This window comes from Pelecanus crispus, chromosome 7, assembly GCF_030463565.1.
Source record: "Pelecanus crispus isolate bPelCri1 chromosome 7, bPelCri1.pri, whole genome shotgun sequence".
Classification (NCBI taxonomy): Eukaryota; Metazoa; Chordata; class Aves; order Pelecaniformes; family Pelecanidae; genus Pelecanus; species Pelecanus crispus.
Genome location: NC_134649.1, coordinates 51,382,304 through 51,400,821, shown reverse-complemented (window position 1 = coordinate 51,400,821; position 18,518 = coordinate 51,382,304). Strand labels below are relative to the sequence as shown.

Sequence of the window (18,518 nt, the reverse complement as noted above, 5' to 3'; positions counted from 1 at the left end):
CTAACTCTTCTTTATGTCTTCTGACTCTTTCCCCACTCTGTTCACAATCCCCAGCTTCTCTGCATCCCCACGACTTCACATCTTTCTCTGCTTTCTGGAAGCCTGCCTCCATTTCCAGCACCGGCAGCTATGCTGCTGAGCCCGTTTTATGCTGCGTGCTCAGAAGGAGCGTTGCAGGAAGTCATTAAACCCCGGCAGAAGGCCCAAGGAGCTTCCCTGCGTTCGTAAAAAAACTTGCCCTCGGAAAATAAAGCGGGTGCGCTGTTGGCACAGATGGTGCGTGCCCACCTACAGCCCTGCTGTAGTGTCTTATCGTCAACTGCGCTGAATGCAGCCGAGTCAAAATTGACATCAAACTAATTGCTTTAGCAATTATAAGGCAATTAGAATAGAAGAATCACCAAGTCTTAATTAAGAAGCAGATTGAACAGGATTTAGCAGCTCCTAGCTGAGAAATATAAAATCATTCACTATCTGTTGTCTTGAGTAGGATTTCATATGGCAGGAATGTTTGTGCGGGGTGTGTGTGATGCTCAGAAAGTACATAAATGTGCAGTAATTTGCACTTGTCTCATTGGAAGGAAATTGCACATGAACATTAAGGAGAATGGGATGTACTCCAGTACTGAAAAGTTTCTTAAGAAAATAGCTTATGTTTTACTTGCATATCAGCGTAGCAGACAGAAGTGGCTCAGAAATCTGGCATTAAACCACGTAGCTGAACCGCATCACAAATAGCTGGTCTCTGTTATGTTTTTGTTTTCATTGCAGCAGTGTCACAGTTCACCTCTCGCCTGTAAGACAAAGTTTGATGAATGTAAGGAGTTAAATGGCGTGTTTGCTTGCTGTCGCATGGGAACAGCTTGTTGACCCTGAGCCTTTCTGTTTTGCTGCGATCAGGGCTCTGCTGTGGTATGAGAAGTATGAACGCTAGTTCCCAGAGCCACAGGCACACGCAGTGGGCTCTCTTCCATGGATTTCAGTGGCAAACCAGGCAGCGCAAAGAGGGGTTCAGCTGATAACTTCATCAGAAAGCTGGGTGCCCCAAGTATCTCTGTAGGCCTGGATTTTTGTGCACATCAGCCCTATCCTTGTCCTGCTGAGTGCAGTACGTTGTATAGTATGCGCTGTCAGACTGCAGGAAACATCTCTGTACCAGAGTGTGCCAGATTCTCCCTGCAGTTCATGTGTAATTTCACATGTAAATTAATGCACATTTGTATTTTGCTGAGCATTGTGCATGCACGTACCCACTCAGCACAGCTACACATATGCCCCTGCCTTCTGAGCCGTACCCGAGCACTCTGCCCGTGAGACAGCAAATGCTGGCACAGCCTGTTGGTGGCAATCCACAGCCCTACAGCGCTTGCTGTAGGAGTTGGATGGGCTATGTTGGTGCTGACAGTCACAGTTCACCCTCCCCGAAAATCGCCCGTGGCTGTTGTCGGCTGTTATGTCTTCTTTCCCGTCTGCGCTGTCACATTGCCACCAGTCTGAAAACTTCTGAGCAGCCTCAAAGAGATGCCGGTGGGCGACAGCACTGAGCACCCGCCGGGGGTTCGCGTGCTTGGCGTGGAGCCGTCCTCTTCCCGGTGCGTGGAGGCACAGCAGGGTTTTCGCTTGCCTTCAGTGTCCATGCAGAGCTTGTCCCCGCCACGCCACTGGAAGGGGTTACCGCCACCAGGTCCCGTTTGCTTACTTGGTCTTCTTGCCTTCCCCCAGGAGACAGTCGGAGAGCCCTTCTTCCTGTTGATCTGTGCCATCAAACAGCAGATTAACAAAGGGTCCATCGATGCCATCACGGGGAAAGCCAGGTACACCCTCAACGAGGAGTGGCTCCTGAGGGAGAACATCGAGGCAAAACCGAGGGTGAGTACCTGCACGCTGGGGGTCTGACGGACGCGTATCCCGGCGGGGTGGTTCTGCAAGTGGCTGATTTGGTACCCATGCAGGTGCGATAACCACATAAAATATACACCTGCGCAGGCACCTTGCCGCTGCCTAAGCACATGACTACAGAAAAGGCTCGTAATGACTGTTTTCATGTCCGTCCTGTGGTAGGTTGCCTAAGGACCTCAGATTAGGGGTGGAGGGAGGTAAGAAAATTTGTTCCGCCATATTCAGAGAGTTAAAGCAACAGGTTTACCCTTCCCAGCAAAAGAGCATCTTCACTAGCAGTGGGAAGGTGCTGGCTGCAGACCTGAGCCCTGGGGTGAGGGCTTTGCCCAGGCTGTCACAGGCATGGTGCTGAAAAGCGGTTCTGCAAAATGGCTCCTGTGGGAACAGCGCAGCCGAGGGCTGCGTGTGTGAAGGGCTCAGTTCCCTCCAGTGCCTGACACAGAATTCAGCAGACACCTTTCCAGAGCCTGGGTCAAATCCTGCTTTCAATTACCTGGCATAAATCTAGAGCAGATTCACTGAAGTCAGTGGTTACCCCAGATGTGCATCACCGTAACTCAGAGCAGGTTCCAGCCCTGCATCCTTTGCAGATTCCTGTTACCAATTGACCTGTAAATTTACAGCGCAGACCAAGAGGGGTTAGCAGCAGGGCGCAAAGTATTAGCTTTCTCGGCAGAAGTGGTAACTTCATAAGTCGAGGCAGGGGAAGTGTGGCTGCTTCCTACTTTGTTTGCAAGGAGAGAAACAAAAGTGAAAAGGGTGTGTTGGAGGAAGGAGAGCAATGCAGGGTCGGTGCTAACTTACCGGCAATCCCCAACATTGCTGGTAACTGAACCCCTGCTTTAAAAAACACCTGCACAGTATACAATGTGAAAAAACATCTTCATTTAATACTATGGAAAGAAAATGGACTTCATCTGTGCATTCACATTGTTCTCATAGTCAAGGATGATGACTCTGTATCCTGATACTTAAAAGCAGTGTTTGCAAAGGAATCTCTGGGCTGTGGAAATCCCAGCTGTAAATCTCGCATGTACCAGGTGTCCGTCTAAGAGGCAGCTGTGCTCACGCACAAGCAATGCTCCTGGCATCTGCACCTTCCTGCCCTGGGCGTGCCAGCCAGGCAGTGAGATGGCTTCAGGGTTGCTCCCACCACTAAATGAAGGCGCAGTGTTGCCCTCAGGTTCAGGCACACCAAGGAGCGGAGGGCTCAAGCAGAGGCAGAGCTGAGGCTGTCCCAGAGCAAAGCCCCTGGGCAGGAGGAAGACGCCATGCTTGTAGAGTTTGGGTCTGCACAGCTTGCGAGAGGAGGAGGCACCTGGACTCTGCCTCTCCTCGCTTGACTGGTGTGGCAGCAGCTCCCAAAAGAGGAGAGGGGTTTTTATAGGAAGAATCACTCTCATTGCCCTGCAAGAATCACTCTCATTGCCCTGCAGCTTTCTGCTGCGACTGTAGCAGTATCTGGGCATCCCTGAGGTCCGAACTGGTGTTCGTGGCAGCCTGCAGCCCTTGCAGCTGCTTGTTCCGCTGTTCAGTACGTTCTCAAGCAGGTTATTGGGTGGTGCTGGTGGTGGACATGGGTGTTGCAGCAGACCCAGGCTGCAGTGTGCTTAAAGCTTGTTTAAACAAAGGAGCTCGGCCCATTGCGTCAGGGAGAGGCTGAGCAATGAGCCTTGGCGGTCCCATCCGTCACCGGTCGGAGCCAAGGAGCTGAGGACATGACTGGTTACAGAGGCTGACCTTTCCTCCCGCCCCCACGGTGGTCTCTGCATGTCAGGGCTAAGGCCCATTAGCAAGGCAGCCGTGAAAGGAGGTTGTGGAGTGTTGCTCCCTGTGTCCTCCTGGCTCCGTCAACAAACGGGCCTTCAGCCTCCGAGGGCTATAAATCAGTGCCCTTCACTCGTGGTAAAGCCTCGATAACTGCATTTGTTCAGCCTGATTTCCAGCAGCGCGGGGCCCAGAGCACACCAGCGAGAGCTGTGCGGGCGCAGCAGTCTGCGTGCGTCCTTGGGAGCCAGCAGAGCTGGGCAGGTCACCCCTAACCCGGCCTCTGCCCGCAGAACCTCAACGTCTCCTTCCAAGGCTGTGGGATGGACTCCCTGAGCGTCAGGGCCATGGACACGGACACACTCAGCCAAGTGAAGGAGAAGATTCTAGAGGCCTTCTGCAAGAATGTCCCCTACTCCCAGTGGCCAAGGGTGGAAGACGTCGACCTCGGTAAGGACCGGATGCACTGGACCAACCGGTCCTTATAAAACCAGATGAAGCACCTGATGTTGCGTGGTAGCTCTTGGTGTGTATCAGAGGGCAATGGGTGAAGCAGCGCTGATGAGAGGGCAGGCATCAAGGCAGCCTTTTCCTGAGGATGGTCTTCAGGAATGAGTGATGGGACCAGATCCTGGTGGGCGGGAGGGAGCCTTGTAAACTGGAAAGAAGCTTTAGGAAAGCCCAAGTTGAGCAGAGGGATGCTTGGACTTGCACCCGTTAAAGCCTATAGTCTTAACCCCAGAACAGGTGCCCTCTGAAACAGCCCGGAGCCTGGACATGCCTTGTTAATACATGTCTCTCCAAAAGCAGCTGTAATTGAGCCCATGGACTCCTGTCCTGCCATAGATTCAGATCTGTCCTTTATCTACCAGTGGCCAACTTCCTATCCCCAAATTCAAGAAGGATCCAAGCCCAATGCTGGCAAGAGGAACCTATGCTGTCTGCGGTGCCTCCGTGCCACGCAGCGGGCCATGGAGACGCTCCCCGGCTGGCAGCAGTCGCAAGGCACGACGTTCAGTGTAGTCAGTGCCAGAGGGAGTCTCTGTAGGAGAACGCCCTGGGCTGGAGCGGCGACGGAGCCCCGCTCCTCTCAGCTGGCACGCATGGTGTGTCCCCCGGTCCCGGGTAGATAGAATCATAGAATCGTTTAGGTTGGAAAAGACCTTTAAGATCGTCAAGTCCAACCGTTAGATGGCCAGGTCTGCCCTGCGGGGAGCCACCGCCGACCTGCGGTGGCCACGTGCGCGCCACGCAGCATCTCACCTGCCTGGTGCTCCACAAGGCAGGTCCCACACGGCCCTCAGGGGTGAGAGGGGAAGGGGGAGACGTGCTCCTCCCTGTCTTTCCGAGCGGAGCCTTTGTCACCTCTCTCAGCTCCATCCAGGTCCGCTCTAGTCTGGAAATCCCCACTCCAGGGGCTGACCCTGGAGGCCATTGCTGAACATCTGCTCTGGTTTCACAGAGCCCCGGGGGCCTTGGCAGCGGGGCTGTGCAGCTCCTGAGCGCTGCGTGACCCATCCCCGGAGCCCCGGGCCCCGCTGCATGTGCCTCCTTCGGGCTGGTGTCTCACTTCTCCCCTCTCCATTCAGAGTGGTTCGCCACCAGCACCGACAGCTACATCCTCCGGGACCTTGATGACACCTCGGTGGTGGAGGACGGCAGGAAGAAACTCAACACATTAGCACATTACAAGGTAAACCTGCCGGTGCTGCAGGAAAGCTTTGCTTCCTTGGAGCCTGCCTGGCCTCAGGGGCGAGCTGCGGTTCCCCCTCCAAAAACAGGATCATCAGGAACAAGCAGGGAGGTTGCCATAGCTCCGTGAGAGCTTCCGGGGAATAGACATCTGCCCTGGCGAGAAGCTCGTTAATATTGCAACACACTGAAACTAATTAAACACTCTTCATGCAAAACAAGTTATTACTGACAACAGAAAGAGGAGGAAAAAAAGATCCTATTCCCAACGGCCACTGGCTTGGCTGATTAGTATCATTCTGCTCTTGATCTGTGCTCCTGCTGAAATCACTGGCACAATTGTTGCTGCCTGCCCTGAGAGCAGGGGCTAGGGATGCCATCAAGGATCAGAGGCCAAAAATGTGGGGAAATGTGGCGAATCAAATTGTTTTCTTGACCGTTTTTCCTTTTAAAATTAAATGAAACCAGAAATTCTTACATGATTTCTATATTCCCTGGTATGCCTGGGAGCATAATCCTCAATGGTCTGTAACAGTGCATGGAAAATCAAAAACAGAGCTGAGTACCTATTAATATTATTATTTGGGTAACAGCCGTGCCGCAGAGCCCCACTGCTGGCATGGTGCCCCGCTGCGCAGAGAGCCGGAGCCGCAGCATAGGGAGGTAGGACCAGCCCCGCGGGTCCGGGCTGGGGCCGGATTCCTTCTCCCCTTCTGGGGAAAGGCAAAACAGCATCTGCACAGCTGACACTCTTTCCTCTTCGAATTACCTGGCATCGACATCCAAAAATGTATCTTGGATACGGGTGTTTGCCTGATTCCCATCGGAGTTGAGAACCTCACTATCTCGTATTTGCATTTAAAAAACCCTTTCTACGCAGAGCAGTGCCATTACTGCCAGTTTCCAAGCCGGGGAGCAGGGGCAGGGCAGGCGCAGAGGATGTTTGTGGCAGAGCAGCGATGGCACCAGCATCCCCCAGCTCCCGGGATCTCCCCGGGGCCATCCCCAGCTCTGTGGGAGGCACCATTAATGCCCCTGTCATTGATATCTGCTCTTCCCTTCCTCCGCAGATCCCCGAAGGGGCGTCACTGGCCATGAGTTTGTCGGACAAGAAGGACACCACGCTGAGCAGAGGTAATGTCTCACTTCTCTTCCCCTGTTGCTGGTGACTGGACAGAAACACTTGTGTTTTTAGAGGGGTGTCTCTGGCCAGGGATGCTGAGAGCCAGCTGCCAGCCCCTTTGCCTGGACGTTGGGGTGTGATGTTAGCCCATGCAGGGCTGGCTCTGATTTTACCAGCGCTTGTAGAGCACCCTTTCGTAGTGGCGTGTTGGGCAGAGCTGGGCATCGGTCGGGCCACCTTTGTGCCAGGGAAGACACTGAGCACAGACTGGGACTGCCACCACAAGCGAGCTGGCCAGCCGGCAGCCCGGGACATGCTCAGGCAGCCCTGCGGGTCCTGCAGGGTCTCCACTGCTCTCCTGAAAACCCCCTCTGCCCACGCTGTAGCATGCATTTGGGGCAGAGATAGCCGTGGAGCTGCAGGAGATGCACCTCCCTCCTTCCCGCAGGGTTCCCCCTTGCTATGGCTGAGCGACGTGCCCATGCTCCCCGCAGGGACTGCAGCTCTGAGCCCTGCCTTGCAGGCAGCGGCAGTGCAGCTGTCCCAGGTGGGACTGACGGCGAGACAGACAGGCGGACTGGAGACACGTAGAGCTTCAATGACTGCCGTGCGTGGTGGCATTGCCTGAACCGCAGCCAGCACCCGGGGGGAAGGGGGGTGTGAGGAGCTGGGAGCAGGGCTTCTGCAGGGCGTGGGCAGAGCAGGCACGCTGGCCCACAGCCGGCTGCGATTGTGATGGCCTCGGCACGAGGACATCCACGTCAGCGCTGCTGAATACCCTGCCCGCCGCCGCCCATCCCTGCACGCCTGTGGCCGGGCTGCGCGCTGCCCCTTCCCCAGGCGCAGGCAGGGAGCTCCCGCTGGAGCGGGGCACGGGCAGCAGGTCCAAGCTGCAGCAGCCACTGGAGAGGTCGCAGATCCCCAGGAGTCTGGGACTGATCCTGCGGAGTGGGCGGCTTCCACACCCCTTCTAACTTTAAGGCTTGTCTATGTCACGTGCAAAAGTGGGGGTTGGTGCCCGCTTTTCCTTCTCTAGGAGAAATGAAGGAGATCTGGGAAGTACACATTTCTGATATACACATTGTGGGATATGTAAGTGTCATGCTTCTGGTTTTGCTTTAAAAATGTGTTATCTGGTATCCTCCTCTCTCTGCTTGCTGGGGTGCTGAGTGCTTTCCCAGCCCTTGAGACAGAGGTGTTGCACCTTCCTTCTCACATCCTCATTAGAGGTTTGCATTCAATCTGTGCTAACAAAGTGAAAAAAAGGAAGGATCTGAAACCACTTAATTGGAAAAGCCCTTTCCCTCCCCATTACGCATGTTCAGTTTCTTGCCAGCATATTTCTAGGTTTCAGGCTGTGCGGAGAGTCAAAACAGACGATGGGAGACAAAAATTCACATTGAACAAGGAGTTTCAAGCCCCGTCTCCAGGCCGCCCGCACTGAGCCTGTCTCTGCAGTGGGAGTCCTTTCGCCCGCTGGAGCAAGGGGCTGCTTGGGGCTCAGCTGCCCCGATGAGGAGGCGGGGAGATGGCCCAGGGCATGCGGCTGCGGGGCATGGCGGGGCATCACAGGGCATCGCGGGGCATCACGATGCAGGAGTGCCCCTGTGCTGATCCTGCTCTCGTGCCCTCTTTGGTCCCCCTTAAAACACCCCTTGGGAGACCTCAAGTTGTCCTTAAAGTACTTCTGAGGTACTTGCCGCGTGCCCCAGAAGGCAATAAACAACCCCAAAACAAAGAAAAATGCTGAGGTCACTTGGGGTGGGAACGCCAGCTCAGTGTTGGGGTTCTCGGGGAAAGCACAACGCCTCCTGACGTGGAGGGCATCTGTGGAGGCGGGTTTTGGTTTGGGTCCCCCGACTGAGCCGCTCTGTCTCTCTTTCTTCTTCTTCACAGTGAAGGATTTGGACACGGAGAAGTACTTCCACTTGGTAAGTGTCCCACTCCTGGCTACGGAGTCTGGTGGCTGCGTGGCGGGGGGCCGGGGGCCGCTCTCCCCTCCTGCCCTCCCAGCGCAGCGCTGCTGGGGAGCAGAGCCGATGCGCCAGGACACGCACTCTGCGGCGCGGCACCGGCGTGCCGGTGCCACAACGGTGGCACAGCGCTGGCCACCGCTCCCCCGCGCCTCTCCTGCTGCCGTGACAGCAGGGACGCTGGCGGAGTGCAGGCAGGCAGCATGGTCCAGCCCGGCTGGAGGAGCGCTCCTTGCAGCAGTGGAGGGGTGCCCATCTACTCTCCTGTGTATTTCGACACGTTTCGCCCTTATGATGGCTGCCCGTTAGCAGAGAATGGAAGCTGTTGCTTTCGTCCCTGCAAACGGGCCAAGCAGGCTGTTTCGTCTCCGGCAGCAGCCGGTCCCTGCCGCGCTGGGGCAGGAGGCCCTGGGCTGTGGTGTTCGCTCGGCCGGGCAGCGGGGCCCGGTTGTCCTCTGCTGCCGGGCTGGCTGTCGGGGAGACGTCCCCCTGGAAGGCAGCAGCCCGGAAAGCGCTGGCAGCAAAGAGGTGACCAGTCCGGCTGTGCGTGCGCAGCAGTCCCTCGTCTCTCCTGCAGTTAAGTCTATGGGTCCTTTTTTTTTCCGTGTATGTGATAAAAGAGGGGAAAATCTTCTCAGCCTTGCTGGTATTAACCTAATTCATCTCTGTGGGCTGGAACGTCAGATGTGATGAACAAGCTGGATCAGGGCTCGTTAGTTTTCTTCAGAGGGTCTCAAAGAGCTGCAGAAAGGTTATCTGTAGACAAGCTTTAGTACTATGGGACATAATAAAAAATTACCAGGATGGCAAAGTAATTGTTGTGCCTGATCTAGCTGCCAGCAGCCACAGAGGCTTCAGGAGCGCGGTCGGAGCACGGCGCAGCGCTGCCGGTAGCACCCCACGCAGCCTTGGTCAAGTCACCTACCGGGAGCTCCTGGCACGCCGCCCGCTTCCCAGGGCTGGGGAGATTTATTAGTTCCTGCTTGTGCGCCACGCTGGAAGTATGAAGTGCTAAACGTTGCTAAAAGCTGTTATGAAAAAAAGTGTTATGGACAACAACAATATTTTATAGCCTGATTTTTTTTTTTTTCTCCCCTCTGCTAAAGTTTCCGTGCTCCAGTAGAGTACAAACACACAGTGCATGTACGCACGTGCACACACACACATACACGCAGCGCAAGGAGGGAGAAGGGACGGGAAACCAAATGTACACATGTGAAACACTGCCAAGATGGACTTAAATGGCTTGCTAGGTCATTATAGAGCAGTAATTATCTGACTGGACCAGTGGAATATTTATTTCTGTTTTTAAAAAGACAGGGTAGGAATATTGGCTGATTGTTCTTGCACTTTTTCCAAATCTAAGAAAAGCTGGTTTCCGCAGAAGCCTTGCGCGTTGCTTCTGGGAGCCTAAACTGCAGCCACACAGGAGTACTGTACAGAGACCAGGAAGGCGAGCAGACTAGCATGCAAAGTGAGATTGATTGTTTCATTTTCTTTGTCTAGCTTGAGAGAGGCAATAAAGAGCGCAAGAGAAACAAATGTTAGAAAAACCGGGTCTTATGAATCACTTTTTTAAAGCCATATAAGGGTGTATTTATAAGATGGTAACTGCTTTTTAATTGAATTTTATATGCAGTTGAAATTCTATACTTAAAGGAAAATTCAGTGTGACACTTCCAGAGAGGAGCGCTCTGAACATGTGTTTTATATCGAACCAGGTTCTCCCAACCGATGAATCAGTTGAACACAAGAAGTCCCACAGACAGAGCCATCGGAAGAAGGTGCTACCGGAGATCTACCTGACCAGGCTGCTCTCCACAAAGGTAGGCGACAGGACACGCTCGTTTGCGGCAGGTGGAATTATTGTTTGGGGTCTGCAGCAGGAAGCCTGCTCTAGGGAAGGAGCACCGCGGGGCCGGTCGCTCTCGAGAGGCAGTGGGACTCTCGTGTCCTGGATGGCTGGAGTGTGTTTAGCAACACTGCCCAGCGTTCCCTCCAGCTTTCCAGCTCGCCCTCTGAGCAGCAGCGCTGCTGCGCGAAGCCCCACACGATCTCCTGGGGCTGGTCTGGGGTCTGTGCACATCAAAGGGATGCTGACCGCCTCAGGGCTCATGATGCGCAGTTTAGACCTGAACCCCAGCGAGAGATCCTGCTGGGAAATGAGATGGAGATGCTCAGCTCTGGGAGCAGGGGGAATGTCTGTGCGATCTTAATTCAGATTTGAACTTCCCCACTCTCTGCAAGTGCTCAGCTCCAGCAGTTGGGCTCCCAGCCCATCTTTAATCCCAGCATGATGCCTCACTGGAGCAGAGATCACAAGAATGGCCAGCAGTCTCTAGTCTTCTTTGTATTTACTGTGCAGAACAATCACAGATGTGAGATCCTAGCAGTAAGACTGAAAATCTCGATGCCAAAAGAAATTAAACCCAAATGCAAGCTAATTATATCGCTATGCACAAACAAACCTTTCCTTCCCTGCTTCAGCATCCCCTTTCTCTTCTGATTTATCCAACTGGCAGCAAACCATTTCCCCTTGTGCGCAGCAGTCTCAGCCCCTCACGCTGTTTTCCTGGGCTCGAGTGCTGCTGCTTTCCCCAGTCTCCATCGTGTGCGCTTGTCCCGCAGGGCACGCTGCAGAAGTTCCTGGACGACTTGTTCAAAGCCATTCTCAGTATCCGAGATGACAGACCACCTGTGGCCGTGAAGTATTTCTTTGACTTCCTAGAGGAGCAAGCAGAGAAAAGAGGGATCACAGACCCTGACACTATACACATCTGGAAGACCAACAGGTTTGGAAGAGGAAATCTCTTCTCTCTTTCCTTCCTTCCATCTCTCAGGAGCAGCAGCTTGCAAAGCCTTGGTGTCCTGGACTGATCATTAGGTTGCTAAGAGTAGAAGAGGGACTTGGAAAGCAGGAGGGGTGGTGGAGGGGGCGGCGAAAGATGAGTCCAAACACAGGCTTGGAGAGCTTTGAACAAACACAGAGCTCAGGGGAACAGCAAGCTGGAAGAGGAGGCATAGGCAGATAAAGGGCAGAACGAACTGGCACGCTAGTACAAATAATTAAAGGAGAAACAGAAGGACGGGATAACGGGAGACAGCAATGGTGTTAGCTCCAAGCACTGGAGATCTGAGACAGAGTCTAAAATCATGTCAGGTCTTAAAACATCATGGAGATTTTAAAACCAGGATATTTGGCTCCCTTTCATTTGCTTTCTAGCTTTTCAGCCCTTGGGGGCACTTTTCCTGACTTATCTCTGAGATAAGTAACCAAGCTGAGACTCCACGGGATTCCGGGAGCGGGTGCTGTGACAGTAGCATGCTGCCGGGGACCGCGCCGGGGACCAGCCGGGAGCGGTGCTGAGGGATGTGATGAGCAGCAGGAATGGGGTGGAGCAGCCAAAGCAGAGCGGGGAAGTAGAGCAGGGGAGAAACCTGGAGATTTAACCAGGGAGAGCAGGGAGCTTGGAGGGAGCATCGAGGAGCAGCTCAGTGCTTCTGAGGCTGCAGGAACAGTAACTGTTTCCAGCCCAACATGTGAAAATTAAAAACAAATTTGGCTGGGATAGCAGGCATGCAGACACAACCATTGAGCTGCAGATTTGCTTACCCTTCATTACCTTTAATTGCTAGTAGAGCAAAGACTTATAGCGGCTTTCACTCCTCAGCTGCTGAGGAGGGGTGGTAGAAGGGGCGAGCGATATACTGAAACTGTGTTGTGGCCAAATGAGCAGTGAAATAACTGGAGGAGAAAATTATGAGAAAGCAGAAAAAAAGGCACATGAAATGCATTTCACGGGGCCAGGCCTACCATCAGAACCAGATGACAGTTACTGTTGGGGAAGAAGGAAAAGGAGCTGACACCATTGCCACAAAAATGAGCAAGTGGGGAAGCCTGATCCGACAGCCCCATGCAGGCAGCCCTGCCAGTGTCTCCTGGACCGCAGCTGGCTCAGAGAGCTGCAGAAGGAGCAAGGGTACACGCTTGCCTAGACAAGGCTGGGCATGAAGGCTCCTGCTCGTGCCGCATGCTTCAGCCTGAAGAAACGTCTCTTCAGGGTGAAGATGTGTGCCTGCCCCTCCAGCCGTATGCTACCAGGATGTGATGAAATAGCACAACCTGGCTCCTCATTTTTTTTTTTTTCCTCCTCACTTTCTATCATCATCTTTCCTGCATTTCCTCCCCTCTCCCTCTGGAGTACAAAAATTCACCTGGTGTGTGTTCTTGGCTTGTTTCCCTCGCAGCTTACCTCTGAGGTTTTGGGTCAACATCCTGAAGAACCCCCAGTTCGTCTTCGACGTTGACAAGACAGACCACATCGACGCCTGTCTCTCTGTGATAGCCCAGGCCTTCATTGACGCCTGCTCCCTGTCTGACCTGCAGCTTGGCAAGGTACCGCCGCGAGGACACCTCACTCCTGCTCGGGCAGTCATAGACACAGACCGGTACGGGTGGGACAGGACCGTCAGAGGGTACCCAGTCCGGCCTCCCCCAGCAGCGGGGCTGGCTGGGAGCCGCTTGCTCCCGTTCATGCACTTGAGTTTTGGCTGATTCCAAGGATGAGTTCTCCCCTTCCCTTCCCTTCCCACCACTTTGTTCAGGCTTGAGCTCGAAATGTGCACCCCCTCTGTCACCAAGAGCGGTCAGGGGGTGGGAACACGCGGTCACAGGCAGGATGGAGCAAGGGCAAGGCCCCAGCCTGGAAGGCTCGGAGGATGGAGGGAGACCCAGCCGCTGGCTTGCATGCTTGGTGTTGCCCAGAGCGGTCCTGCCGTCGCAGGAGAGCACCCAGCGTAGCACAGTGTCCCTAACGCTTCCCGACGGGGCTGAGCTGGTGCGTGAGCAGAGGAATATTCTCTGTTGTTGGCTCGGGCAGGGGTGTAATGTGCCAAGGCGGCAGGTGTCAGCTCTGCTCTGGGCACAGGCACGGGCAGACTCAGCACGGGAGCCCAGCTCCCTCAGTCAGGACTGGTTTAGGGGACAGCATTGGCATAGCAATCCCGTAGCAGCAGCTGAGGGATGATACAAACTCCCAGTGGCGGGATGGAAAATGACGTAGCTTCAGGTGAAGCTTTAATCACCGCCGTCAGTCGTTTCTGCGCAGCCTGTCTCCTGGGAGAGCCGTGAGAAGCTCAGGGGGCAAGCCGAGCCTTCGTGACCGTGGTGTGTGCTGCACAGCCCTGGCCTGGCCCGCTGGAGGAGTGGGGACCGCGCAGGGCCATCCCGCTGACACCATCCCTCGGCACCTGGGAGGCACTTGGCGGGCGCTGCCGCAGAGCCGTCGGTGCTCCCCGCCGGCGGCAGCGTCTCCATCGCACGCTGGCCGCCTCTGGCACATGGTCAGAGCCCGGCAGGCCCGGCGCGCCCGCCTGGAAAGCTTCGCCCGCCCTGAGCAGACGCGAGGCTGCACGGGCCACGTCTCCTCTCCCACCATCGGGCTCCCACGCAGCCATCCTGCAGGGCTGCGAGGCAGCGAGACGTCCAGCGCGCATGTTTTCTCTTCTCCCACTGGTTTGGCTGAGCGCGGTGCTGACATTTGAAACTTCCCGACATAAATAAGGTTTATTAAGAAATGCTGTAAATGGTCCCCCGCCGCCCCCCCGCCCCAGGGGCTGGCGGCAGCGCGGTGTGTGACGTAGAGGGGACCCTACGGAGAGCGGGGCGGGAGCCGGGCGCTGCTCAGTGCGTCCCCCGCCTGAGAGCCACAGGAAGCCCTCACTGGGAGAGGTTAATACTGGAGGAAGATCTAATGAGCGCTTGATTTTTTGTTTGTTTGGGTTTTGGACTTTTCTTTGCATGTGTTACAAAACACCTACCATTTGTCCTTGTCAAGCGGTGGATGAGGGGAAGAAGGGTCAGCTGGAGTCAGACAGCAGATGGAAACATTTTTGAGGAATACAATAGCATAAGTGAAGGAATTGTTGAGTAATGTGGGAAGAAGAAATCCTCAGCGTAAAAATCAGCTTGCATATACACCCAGTATATCACTGAATGATTTCCAGGCTGGATTCTTCCCCTGGTTTCAGCATTTTGCTCTCGATACTGCAAATGCGAGAGCAGACTCAGATTCCGTACAGCTACAGTGTGCAAGCAGTTAATAAATCAGTACCCGTCTCTATATAATACAGACAAATCAGACACAAATTAAAAAATAACTTAAAAAGGAGGCAGAATGGGTTTCTTTTGTTTTTCCAAGAGGAAAAAAAAAAAAAAAAAAGCTTTGTGAGCAGGCTCTGTAACTTGGCTATATTCCTGTAATGCCTTGTCATTGGGTTTGAAAATAAACTGCTGTGGGATCTGGTGCCACAGCCTGGTGCCCATTTCCCATTTCTCCTGCAGCAGTAGCCGCGCTCCATATTGCAGCAGCAGATTGCAGTTACCCCGGGCTTCCTTGTTTACTGCCCGATAGAGCTGAAGATGCTGTCTCCATGGCTCGGGCCCTGCCATGCTTGTCTCCTCCAAAGACCCCCCTGCCCCTCTCCACCTGTCGGAGCATCAGGGAGCAGTCCCGCACTCCCGTGCCGGGGCGGCGGGACGCCTTGATCTTACTCCCCTCTGTGTCCCCGAGCCTGGGGCTGTTTCCCCTCGGGATGCAACGCAAGGCCAGTCAGCCAAGTTCATTCCTGGGGTAATGATATCAGCAGGGCAGGATTGCCTCGAGGTTAAAATCATTCATGCTTGTTTTTGCAAGGAGTGCAGGCAGGGTGATGCCTTCACTGGTACAACCCGATTGTGTGGCTGGGAGGTTAAGACTGCTTTGTCCAAGCTGACATTAATCAAGAGAACTCGGTATTTTCTGTTAATTACTTTACATGCACTCAATATAGGCCAGGAAGGCCAGGTTAGCCAATGCAAAATAAATCAAAGCTACATGAAAAATCCAAGAGCAACATTTCAACCGACAAAGTTCAGCCTGTAAGAGCGCTTTGTTCTTCAGTTTAAATTAAGCTGGCTGCTCAAGAGACCTGACTAAATGCATGCAGAAGCCCTTCCCTTATTACCAATTTCCACATGCAGAACCACAGAGCACAAGTGTTTTATCCAACACAGTTGTGCTAGATCATCTGCAGAGCATCACCTGGCAGCAAGCCACCTCGCCTGACCCTGCGCATGCTTTTTTTGGCTGGCCCTTCCTGCAAATTCAAACACATTCATATAGACCACCTTCGCTGGCAGTGTAGCTAACAAACGCTTAGCTCGTGCTAGGAAGAAGGGCAGAGGGACAGTGCTGTGGCTCCGCAGGTGGGTGGTACCTGTCTGCAGCACCTCGATGTGCTTGAGCAAGCGCCTCCGTCATTAGCTGTTTTGTGCCGTCCCACCGCGCGCCTGTCTGTGTAAAGCCAAGACCAAAGACGTAGCTGTTTCCTGAACCCAGCTGTAGCTGAAGTCCGTGTCTGATGGTAGCACTTTGGTCAGACAAACAGGGTAAGAAGTTTTCAGCCAGGAACAATACAGTGTCTGATTTCGGTATCTCGCTCTAGGACTCCCCAACCAATAAGCTACTGTACGCCAAGGAGATCCCCGAGTATAGGAAGATAGTGCAGCGATACTACAAGCAGATCCACGACATGCCCCCGCTCAGCGAGCAGGAAATGAACGCCCACCTCGCAGAGGAGTCGCGGGTAAGACGCGCGGGGCTGCAGCGGGTGGAGCGGGGGCTCGGCCGGAGCCCCCGTGCCGGGGATGGGGTCGGGTCCGCAGGCTCGGTGCCCTGCCAAATTGAGGAGCACCCAGCCTCCTCTGCTCTGGCTGCCAGCCGGAGTCTGGGAGCGGCAGGGGATGCGGATAGGCTGCAATCAGCTACTGCTTAGATGATGGAAGGAGCAAACAAGAAAGGATATTTTGCCTCAAACTTCCACGCACAAACTTCATCTGACCTAATTCCAAGAATCTTCAATTACTGCCGGAGCTGCAGTAAACACCCACGAGTTAGCTTGAACCTAACTAGCTTTGGCACCGCTGGGAGTTGAAAGCGAAATCCGGTGCCAAAGAGCCGGGAAGTTTGGAAAAGGCTCTGCGCAGTCCCGCAGCCCCCCGGCCAGCTGGCCCCCCAGGCGCCACTGCCAGGGCCGGCCCCTGGTCCCCGGCAGCCACTGGCAGCCGGCCCTGGCAGCCGGCCCGGGCGCGGGATGCCGGCCCTGATACCAGCTACAGGAGCTGGCGGCCACGCTCCGGATCCGACTGCTGCCAGCGATGCGCCACAGCTTCCTCCAAATCTGACCATCTCCCCACGGCGTTTTAGCTTCAGCCACTGAGTGGGGTTTTTTTTCTGTCATTCCTCTGCCCAGCCCTATCCTTTGAAATGGCTTTGAGCACGGAGGGGTAAACAGTGCTATCAAGTGTGGGCATTTAAGGCTGGCTTTAAAAAGCCCGAGACCATTTCTGATGTAAGAAAATGCACCTTCCTTAAAGTAAGTCAAAAGTCCATCTGCATCAATGCAACGGTAACAAAAATATCCAGGCAAAACCTTCTTTTAATCCAGTTAATGCCTGCTGATTAGGCTTGGACTCGCTTGCTGCATCACATTAATATTTCTCTTTGTTCTGTCTTTTATAAAGAAATACCGGAACGAATTCAACACCAACGTCGCCATGGCTGAGATATACAAATACGCCAAGAGATACCGCTCCCAGGTAAGTGGGTTCAGCTGCACTCAAGCCCCATCGTACCTGTGGAGGGAATAACAAGCGGCATGTTGTAACTGAGCGGTCAGGCGCCTGCATCCAGTCCCACAGAAACAGGATTAGTGGGTTTTGCATAATCCCACGCACATATGTAATACATGCACACACAGATGCACCTGCTCTCCTATCCCTTGGCAGACGACTTCTTGGAAGAGAAGGCCAGCTATTCCTGGCTGACTTTAACAGCGTTTGGCTGGGCCGGACTGAAGCAGGGCTGCCCGATACGTAGACCCACAGATGCTTTCAGGAGGGCAGAGCAGGCTGATACAGTCCACACCCAAAATAACCTGACACCCACTGCCCCAGCTGAGGCACCCGCCCTGGCTGGCTCCTGACCCCCGCACCCCTGCGCTGCAGGCTAGCTCTGCGCCGTGAGCTTCAATGGTTTTCGGCTGCATTCTCCTCCTCTCCCACCCTCCGCCCAGGGACTCGGCTGAGCCCTGGAGCAGCCGGAGGGTGCTGGGGTGCGAGAGCGCAGGGGCTATGGGGCAGGGTGGGCTCTCCCCGTCGGAGGTCTGGCTGGGATTCAGGCTCAACAGGGCTGGCGGGGGGAGCTGGGCTGGCGGGTGGGCACCGCATCCCGCAGTGCCTCGGCCGCCCACCTGCCCGCCTCTCCCGCAGATCGTGGCTGCCCTGGACGCCAACCCCACGACGAAGCGCACCCAGCTCCAGCACAAGTTTGAGCAAGTGATTGCGCTCATGGAGGATAACATCTACGAGTGCTGCAGCGAAGCCTAGGCCGACTGCAGCCCTGGAAGCGACCTTCTCTGCAGCGCGGTGCCGTAGGGAACCTGCCTTCAGCCGTGGATCCGCCGTGGATCTCCTCTGCCAGGGTCATTCTCAAACCAGCCTCGTGGTGGGGGTGGGCCTGGCCCGCGGCTGAAGGGCTCCCTCACCTAACAAGAAGCCACGAGACACCTTTCCAAGCAGCTCAAAAACCCTCTGGTCTGCACTGTGGCACCCGTAATTTATTTGCTGCCAGCCAGAAATGGAGACGTGACACTTGTGGCAAGCTCAGTTCACCACTTCCCACTGATCTGTGCCCGAGCGGTCAGCAGCTTCCTGCATCCCTGTTTGTGGTTCCTCAGGATGAGGGACGGGGCTGCAGAAGCCATAAAAATAGACACAAAGCAGAAGGGTAGCCTCAGGGAGTAACGAGCGGAGACGGCAAAGGCCATCAGAGCAACGCCTGAGCTCCCTTCCACACCATCCCTCTGACATCCTTGTTTTTCCAGCACCAGGGACTCTATCAACTGGTCACTATCTGCTGCATTCTGTGTATTTTTGTGCCTTTTAATTTTTGTACTGTATGTGTAAACATAACCACTCCTCCATCTGAGACTTGGGCAACACAGGGAACGCGGGGCTGAGACAA

The 18,518-nt window shown here is 54.6% G+C and overlaps 1 protein-coding gene across 1 annotated transcript in view; it reads left to right on the top strand.

Moving 5' to 3' along the window:
* Positions 1-17,881, top strand: part of PLXND1 (plexin D1) — an 83,858-nt gene extending 65,977 nt beyond the window's left edge. The window contains exons 26-36 of the mRNA XM_075713815.1: positions 1,723-1,869; positions 3,960-4,116; positions 5,256-5,359; positions 6,429-6,492; positions 8,378-8,412; positions 10,176-10,280; positions 11,083-11,246; positions 12,703-12,850; positions 15,940-16,080; positions 17,018-17,092; positions 17,765-17,881. Of these exons, the coding sequence (XP_075569930.1) occupies positions 1,723-1,869; positions 3,960-4,116; positions 5,256-5,359; positions 6,429-6,492; positions 8,378-8,412; positions 10,176-10,280; positions 11,083-11,246; positions 12,703-12,850; positions 15,940-16,080; positions 17,018-17,092; positions 17,765-17,881 (1,257 nt within the window). The remainder of the gene's footprint in view (positions 1-1,722; positions 1,870-3,959; positions 4,117-5,255; positions 5,360-6,428; positions 6,493-8,377; positions 8,413-10,175; positions 10,281-11,082; positions 11,247-12,702; positions 12,851-15,939; positions 16,081-17,017; positions 17,093-17,764) is intronic.
* Positions 17,882-18,518: the final 637 nt, after the last annotated feature.